Below are 9,230 nucleotides of genomic sequence, written 5' to 3' on the forward strand. Positions count from 1 at the left end.
GCATACTTTTGCATGCCTTACATCACTGTAAGATCGACATCTGTACCACGTTTCATCATGTTAAATGCAGTACTTCTGGACATATCAAACAAATAATGAAATTTCATTAAATATGCAAATTAGCAATTGATTAACATGACACTGAAGAACATCTTTATTCGGTGTTAATGCAATGTGAGCTCAACATCTGTACAAAGTTTCATGAAATTGATAAAGTATTTTTTGACATATCAGCCTAATGACAAAAAATCATAAATATGCAACTGAGCAATTGACCTGATACTGCTACATGTCTTTGCATGCTATAACGACTATGAGATCAACATATGTACCAAGTTTCATTAAATTTGCTGAAGCATTTCTCGACTTATCACACTAATTACGGTGGTTCATCAAATATGCAAATTACCAATTAATTGACGTGATACCGCTTATGTCTTCACACAATATTACGATACTGAGGTATCAACATCTGTACCAAGTTTCTTCAAATTTATTGCAGTATTTGAGGACATGGCACAATAATTAGGAAAGTTCAATAAATATGCAGATTAGCCATTAATTATCATGATAGTGCTAAACATCTTTGTACACTATTATAGGACTTTGTGCTAAAGATCTGTAGCAAGTTTAATCGAATTTGCTGTAGTTTTTTTAGATATATCATCGTAATTACAAATATTTATCAAATATGCAAATTAGCAATTAATTGTCATGATCAACATCTGTACCAAGTTTGTTGCTACCTTTGATACTGTATTCTGATACTGTATTTTACTTTTCTGGGTAATAAAATACTACTATACTACTGCTACGATCCTGCTAAATGTCTTTCCACACAGTTACAGCATTGGTATATGAACATGCGTACCAAGTTTCTTTAGATTGGAGAGAGTATTTCTTGACATATTATATGAAAGTTCATTAAATATGCAAATTAGCAATTAAAATCGCACTGATGAACATCTTTATTCACTGTTTATGCAATGTGAGCTCAACATCTGTATCAAGTTTCATGAACTTTGATAAAGTATTTCTTAACATATCAGCTAATTATTGAAATTCATTAAATATGCAAATTGGCAATCAATTGATATAATACTGACATATGTCATTGTGTGTTATTAGAGATCAATGTGACCAACATTTGTACACAAAGATTCATGAAATTTGTCTCTCCAGACAGAAAGCTTTTTAAAAAAAAATTACTAATTATGCAAATTAGCACTAACTATGCATGCGACACCTTAAACTAGGGACATGCATACTTATGGCATTGAATTTATCCTTGTACCAAGTTCGAAAGGAATTGGCTCAGGCATGTCTGAGATATCTGCGAGGACGGACGGACGGATGGATGGACGGAACCCAAACCATAAGTCCCCTTGACTTCGTCCGCTGAGACTGAAAAACGAGGTGGTGTTTCAGGTGATGTCGAATTCATTTAGGTATAAGATTACATGATTCACAGCGTAACTTGCAACTTGAACTACTTTTGGATTGTGTATCAATTTTCACCAACCCTGCTGCACATGTTGTGCACAGATATTGTATTATTATGCATATAATTATTTCGCGTTTGTTGTATTCATTGAATTCTTTAGGTATAAGATTACATGATTCATAGTAAGACTGGCATCTTGAACTACTTATGGGTTTTGCATCAACTTTCACTAAGCGTACTGCACATGTTGTGCACAGATATTGTATTATTTTTTTATACTGTAAAACAAGTCTTTTTAGCCAGCATCCTTTTTTTAGCTAATTTAGCTAAGTGTCTAAATTCCCTAATTTAATATGCCGCTAATTTCAACTTTTCCTCATATAAACTATGCTAAGGATGTCTTTTAAGCTAAATTAAAAACCTGCTGATTGCAATGAAAATCCAAAGTTGCTAAAAAGCATGCAGCTAATTCAAAGTGTTTTACAGTATATTGCAATTGCAGTATTTGTAATCTATGTAAATTCTATACAAACTCAAGTTGTCCAAAAAGTAAGTTACTGTTCAAGTTGTTCAAACAGCAATGGAAGGGAAAGAGTCATTGGAACTGCTAAAAGCCTGTGGGACCCAAACAACCAATGTAACACTGTATCCAAGTTGAGTTGGTAATTGATAAAAGTTTTAAAGCAAGTTCTGACATAATGTGCATCAAAAATTTAAAATTGCAGCTATGTTCATGTGATGAATCTATACATATCGTGTATGAAATACACTGTTTGTCATCAAGAAAGTGTCACAGGCACACTGCACTTCTGACGGCCCCTCTCTGTAAAGCAAAGCCCGTCACTGACCGTGTTCTGTCTGTCCTTCCCATAACTGCACTATGACGCCCGCTCCTTCTGCTGCCAGGCTGCCAATGGTAGTCTCACCGTAGAAAGTAGCATTGTTGGGAACACGAACGGGGCGGAAGGGTCTGGTAAGATCGATCACTTTGCATTCCTTGGTTTTCATATTCAGCTTGTATTCTTTACCCTGGGTAACGAACAAATGATCGCATCGTGAATGAGCCATGAAACTGAAGACAACTTTTTGTATATTTTGCAGGAGTCCAACTGGAAGCAACTGTTGCATAGGTTCATATCGTTATGGCATGGAAAATTGTCAGAAATCCGCAGCATTTGACAGCCCTTAGCAAATATAATATGCCGTTAGATCTTGGGAGTGGATGCCTAGAATGATATTCAATTGTTTCCACTTTTCTAGGATTTGTTACACGTCAATATCCATATGATAATTTGAAATTCATGACATCTCCCTAAAATCACACTGAGGTCTAACTAAAGATCGCATCACTAAGTCAAATCAGCATGAATGTCACTTGACATCAGAAATGACTGCGGATCTTATGCAGCACAAATGACACTAAACATGGATGGGATAGAAAAGAACTGGTGATATTGAGTATGGAATCAAATATTGATGGCTAAAATGGTGATCTTATTGGTCAAGATATGAAAATAAAAGAAACACTAGTTGTGATATAACACAGCTGGAACATGCTTAAGCTTTCAATTAGAGAAAAATACCCCTTTTAACATTCACGAATTTTCATTAACTGTAAAGGTGGTAATAAACTACCCTAGCAATGGGTAGACCACTCAATTTTGACGAGTTTACTCTATATATGCACTCACTACCACTTGTGAGTTTTTATTTTATGAACTGGTCAAAATCTCGGCTCATTTTGGTGTAGGATTATCTTTTCACACTCCTTCGACATTTGCAAAATATTGCACTTTAGTGTAGTTGTTAAATGTATAAAAACACTACTGTCATCATAATTTTCTTTTAAGTTATATCATTCTAGTCCATATTCATTCATATCAAATGCTGAGTGAAACATATTTACACTGATAGAAGTTTTCTTCTTCTCTAACGCAGACAGTATTATGTAATAATAAGTTTGCAATGCATTAGTAAAAATAACCACATAAGATGATACACTGGTCTCTTTTCCTGTATTAGTCACGAACATGGATAAGAAAAACCATTTTCCTTAAAAGTGCTCTGCCCATGTTATATTCTGGTTTTAGAATATGCAAATTCCCATTTGTCAAATGATATGCACACATTGGGCATAGGGATAGTGAATGACCTAGTAGCAATCTTCAAATGAAAATACATTTCACTCGTGCAATTTACACATAGAACACGTACAGTTTGACAACAAATCGATCCCACACTTGTGTTCTCACACTCATGGCTTACCACGGATGTGAGATTTTACCATAACCAACCGGGCTTAGTTGTGTGGACTTGGCAGATAAAAGCTAACAATATTATCCCAGTGTAGAATCTCCTGGTTTCATTGTCAAGCAAATTAAATTCACATACAACTGGAATGACATCCCCAATATATTTTATCCTAAATGTGCCCTCTATGCCATGATTGGAAGGAATTCCAACTGTGATGTTGCAAAATGTAAAACAGGCTCCACTGTTTGATTTGTTTTTCAACTGAAGACTGACTGGAGATCTGACGTTTCGGCTTACCTCTTGATAAAGAAATAGAGTTGCAAAGTTATCTTTCTTGTCTTCAAGATTAACTTTATCCACCACACGGATTCTTTGATTGCGTGCATCGTAGGCCATTCTGCTCCTCATTTCAAATTGTTTGCTGATATCATACTGCAGTCATAAATAAAAAAAGTGAAGATCAATAGTATCAGAAACAAACCATAAAGGCCATCCATGGCCAGAAGTCGGGACTTTTTCATTTTTACACATTTTTACATTTTAGTAGTGCATGTTTGACATGTTAGGTCGGAACTAACGTGCCTAAAATGCCAAATGTGCAAACCTATCGTGTATCGTGCAGACCTAACGTTAAAGAACCTATGTCTAACATGTATAGCATTTTAGGGCGTACAAATAAGTCTTATTCTATCATACCAATCGTGCAAACCTATCGTGTATCGTGCACGCCCAACATGTATGCATCTATCGTGTCTAACGTGTATATCATGACTGTACGATTGACATATGGTACCATTCGACTTATCTGGACATACACGTTAGACATTTTAGACACGTTAGGTCCGTACACGTTAGGTCGGCACGTTACACGATAAGTTTGCACGATTGGCATGATAGATTTTGACCCATGTTGAGAGCCTGAAATGACATACACGTTAGACATTTTAGACACGTTAGGTCCGTACACGTTAGGTCGGCACGTTACACGATAGGTTTGCACGATTGGCATGATAGAGTTAGACCTTACCGTGTTGTTGGCCATCACGTGAATCTTGAGACATATCGTAAGCTTATAAGGTGCCGACCTAATATTTACGGAGCTAACGTGTCTAAAATGTCTAACGTGTATGTCATTTTAGGTTGTCCACGAGTCAAAATCTATCATGCCAATCGTGCAAACTTATCGTGTAACGTGCTGACCACGTTAGGTTTGCACGATCTTGTATCATGCAGACCTAACGTGTACGAAACTAACGTGTCTAAAATGTCAAACGTGCCATTTTAGGTTCTCAAATGGGTCGAAATCTATCATGCCTATCGTGCAAACCTATCTTGTATCGTGCAGACCTAACCTGTACGGACCTAACGTGTCTAAAATGTCTAACGTGGATGTCATTTTAGGTTCTCAACATGTGTCAAAATCTAACATGCCTATCGTGCAAACCTATCGTGTAACGTGCCGACCAAACGTGTACGGACCTATTAAACGTATCTAAAATGTCTAACATGTATATCATTTCGGTTCTCCACATGCGTCAAAATCTATTATGCCAATCGTGCAAACCTATCGTGTATCGTGCACACCTAACGTGTGTAAAATGTCTAAATGTCTAACGTGTATGTCATTTTAGGTTCTCCACATGAGTCAAAATCTATCATGCCAATCGTGCAAACCTATCTTGTATCGTGCAGACCTAACGTGTACGGACCTAACGTGTCTAAAATGTCTAACGTGCATGTCATTTTAGGTTCTCAACATGAGTCAAAATCTATCATGCCAATCGTGCAAACCTATCGTGTATCGTGCAAACCTAACGTGTACGGACCTAACGTGTCTAAAATGTCTAACGTGCATGTCATTTTAGGTTCTCAACATGGGTCAAGATCTACCATGCCAATCGTGCAAACCTATCGTGTAACGTGCCGACCTAACGTGTACGGACCTAACGTGTCTAAAATGTCTAACGTGTATGTCATTTTAGGTTCTCCACATGACTCCAATTTCTATCATGCCAATCATGCAAACCTATCGTGTATCGTGCAAACCTAACGTGTACACGTGTACGGACGTAACGTGTCTAAAATGTCTAACGTGCAGACTTTTACAGTGTTTAGTCATGCAAGTTTGTCCTACACGTTTGGGTTATATAATGCACGATGGCATACAATTGCCCATTATAGCTTCAACAATGTGAAACGTGCATTTTTACCAACTATTGGCCATACCTCATAAAGGCATGTGTCGTTCATCTGACAGTGAATACAATGTTTGACACTCAGCATCCAAGCAGACATCCACATAACTATACGGAAAAATTCTTGTCAATGGTTCTGAGATTACATGTATCTGATTTTCTTGATCAACCCCTACATCTGGGAGAGGAGATGGTAAGAAATTTGACATGCGACTTTTTTGTTTATGTTCCACAATTAAATGTTTTCAAAAAGTTATTCATCCAAAATTCTATGGTTTCCCTGTATATTCTTATTCGCAAAAGAAGCAAAGTTACAAATTTTGACTCATATTTTTTACTTTTTTCACCACCAACTCGAAAGATGTGAATGGTTTATCCAGTCAAAGTTCTTTTCTGTCATGTCGCATTCCTGTAGTATGAAAGGGGTTTGTTGGTGTGTAAGCTTACTTCTACACATTATAGACAAAAATTGCAGAATTTCAACAAATAAAAGGTAACTTGTAGCTGTGCAAACGCAGCTATCTGTGGCAGAGCAGGCTGCGTCTATGCAGGTCATCAAAAGGTCGACCCCGCCTGTTGACTTGGTGGACTTCGTGAGGTCACTGTGCAGTGCAGAGGTGCGACCAAAGTTGGGATCGAAGTGTGAGGCCAAAGGCCTAAACTCGATACTAGTGTAAAGTATCAAGTGTAAAGTACACTAGTACCGAGGTTCGGCCTTCGGCTACACACTTCGATCCCTGGCCTTTAATCGACAAGCAACGCTGCGCGTAACCTTGGAAATCCAGCTGTCTGTGGCGGGGTCCCGGGGCGGGGTATGCTGCGTCTGTGCGGTCATCAAAGGTCAACCCCGCCGGTTGATCTTTTGGTGACCCGCATAGACGCAGCCTATCCCGCTACAGATAGTTGCGTTTCCACAGTTGGCTAACTAAATGATGCCTGTCACCATGTAGGCATCACAAGACCTCCGTGGTTTTCGAGACAGATATTCTCTTGAGCAAATAAAACGACAACTTCTGCATTGAACGAGTTATTGGACTTATGTCAGCGTCCAACGGACTGATTAAATTGGTAACCTACATTACAAGAGCAATGCAGCCATGCAACCTACACGACAATAGAAAAGTTTGTAACAACATTGTAAAAGGTTGTGCTGAAGGCTTGAGCTATTGTAAAGTGCAAACATTCTTGTGACAGTTTGCCAACTCACTAACCTGTATAACTTTTGCTTCCCATACATACGGTGCAACTGTAATGAATACGAGGAAATGAAGTATTTACGTTCGATTCATCCAACTCAAAAAAGATAACGGAAAATGGCAACTAGCGGAAGGTTGAACATGATTATATTTCATCCGCGTTTTATATGTAGCCAATACAAACTGTAGGATTATCAACTAAGTCACATGTCCGAAACAATATGACGGTACAAAGACATCCATGGCCAGTAGTAAAACATTCTGCATGTTTTACATTATTACATTTATTCATGCACGAAATACATTTTTCACATTTACGGTAATACATTTTCTCATTAAATGTCCTCACGCAATACACTTTACTATCGGGACTTCGTCGGGAGGGTTGATCCGACATCATCCGGAAATTGGGAATTATCAGGACTCCGTGGGGAGGGCCGATCGGACATCATCGGGAGTTCGGGCTGGTCGTGCACGAAATACATGTAAGCTTACATTCTTTACATTTAAAACATATTTTTACATTTTTACGTTTTTTGCATGATAGGTGTGCACAAATTACGGTAATATACGCTGTGCCGGGACAGTTTTTGTCCATTTAAGCTTTGAACGTTTGTAAGCCCAGCCACGTAATTAGTGCAGACCTCTCATTTGTCAAAGTAAAACATGCATGTACAAATGTATTAAACGTAAAGAATGTATTTCTTGCAAGCCCATCTAGACCGGCCCCGATCTTAGAATGTAATTCGTGCAGACCTTTCATGTAATAAAAGTAACAAATGTAAAAAAATGTATTAAATGTAAAGAATGTATTTCGTGCGAGACCATCTAGACCTAGCTGCGATCTTTTTAACTTATTTCGCGCAGACTTTCGTGTAATAAATGAAAAAAGATGCATTAATTGTAAAGAATATAATGTATTAAATGTAAAGAAAGTATTATGTGCAAGCCAATGTAGACATAATCCGGACTTAAGAATGTAATTCGTGCAGACTTTCCGTGTAACAAATGACAAAATGTAAAAAATATATTAAATGTAAAGAATGTATTCCATGCAAGCCCATCTCGACCTAGCCAAGACCTCAAAATAAAATTCGTATAGACTTCTCATGTAAAAACTGAAAAATGTACTAAATGTAATTTCGTGCAAGCCCATCTAGACCTAGCTGTGATCTTTTAATGTAATTCGTGCAGACCTTTTGTGTAAAGATGAAAAGAAATATATGAATTGTAAAGAATGTAAAAATGTATAAATGCAAAGAAAGTATTTCATGCTAGCCCATGTAGACCTAACCCCGACTTTAGAATGTAATTCGTGCAAACCTTTCACGTAATATAAAAATGTAAAAATGTATTAAATATAAGGAAGGTATTTCGTGCAAGCCCATCTAGACCTATCCTCGATATTGTAATGTACTTCGTGCAGGCCTCTCTTGTAATAAATGAAGAAATTATTAATATAAAGAAAAATATTAAATCGGCAACTATTGGCCATAGCTCCCCCCATGGTCAGGAGTGCGAGTGATTGAAGCAAGCGCTGAAACAATAGTCATTGAACTTACGGCATGGTTTTGGTGTCTGTCCGTACACAACACCAACGAATACTAATATTGCAAGCAAGATTCTCATGGTTGATTCGGTGAAGTATTCCGGAGAAATATACCAGACCGATCTGTTTCGTTGATTTAGTAGTTGATATAGTGTACTTTATGAGCACAAAGTGGATGGACTGCACAATTTGTAGCTTTCAGACTATATCCTCACATAATGATATCACGTGATCATATCGGCTGCAATACCATAGTCGAATGTCAGGAGGTCTGAGAGGCAAAAGAACCATAAAATCAATTATTGTATTGCGTAACGTTTATGATGAAAGAAAATGTGTAGGACACGTTGTGTGAACTGCAGTCTATTTCCGATTGCCATCTCCTCATACCACTATACTGAAATTACCCTACGATGTCACACCCCCATAAATGAATAAGATCGTCCCCGACTTACACAATCGCTTTTTGACCGTACCTGTGAAAGGTAAATTCACAATACAGTACCTCCCTAAACAGTGCCCCTTGCCCCAAGTATCGGTAACCACTCCCAAATTCACTCGACGTAAAGTAGATGCTGGGGCGGGACAGCTGT

At 37.7% G+C, this 9,230-nt stretch overlaps 1 protein-coding gene across 1 annotated transcript; it reads right to left on the reverse strand.

Annotated features, from left to right (window-relative positions):
- Window positions 1-2,284: 2,284 nt before the first annotated feature.
- LOC139148849 (mammalian ependymin-related protein 1-like) lies at window positions 2,285-8,796 on the reverse strand. Its single transcript, XM_070720278.1, has 4 exons — window positions 8,651-8,796; window positions 7,104-7,138; window positions 3,995-4,129; window positions 2,285-2,473 (listed from the first exon to the last, which is right to left on the reverse strand). The coding sequence occupies exons 1-4, from the start codon at window positions 8,715-8,717 to the stop codon at window positions 2,285-2,287; spliced, it is 426 nt and encodes a 141-aa protein (XP_070576379.1). The 5' UTR covers window positions 8,718-8,796.
- Between the last annotated feature and the right edge of the window lie 434 nt (window positions 8,797-9,230).

The sequence above is a fragment of the Ptychodera flava genome, chromosome 14, assembly GCF_041260155.1.
Source record: "Ptychodera flava strain L36383 chromosome 14, AS_Pfla_20210202, whole genome shotgun sequence".
Taxonomy (NCBI): Eukaryota; Metazoa; Hemichordata; class Enteropneusta; family Ptychoderidae; genus Ptychodera; species Ptychodera flava.

Bases quoted from the DNA above. Each gene is read 5' to 3' on its own strand.
- LOC139148849 (XM_070720278.1), bottom strand. From the start codon at position 8,717: ATGAGAATCTTGCTTGCAATATTAGTATTCGTTGGTGTTGTGTACGGA. The intron at 7,139-8,650 runs GTAAGTTCAATG...TATTCATTACAG, and splicing joins ACAGACACCAAAACCATGCC to TTGCACCGTATGTATGGGAA. The intron at 4,130-7,103 runs GTTAGTGAGTTG...TTATGACTGCAG, and splicing joins GGGAAGCAAAAGTTATACAG to TATGATATCAGCAAACAATT.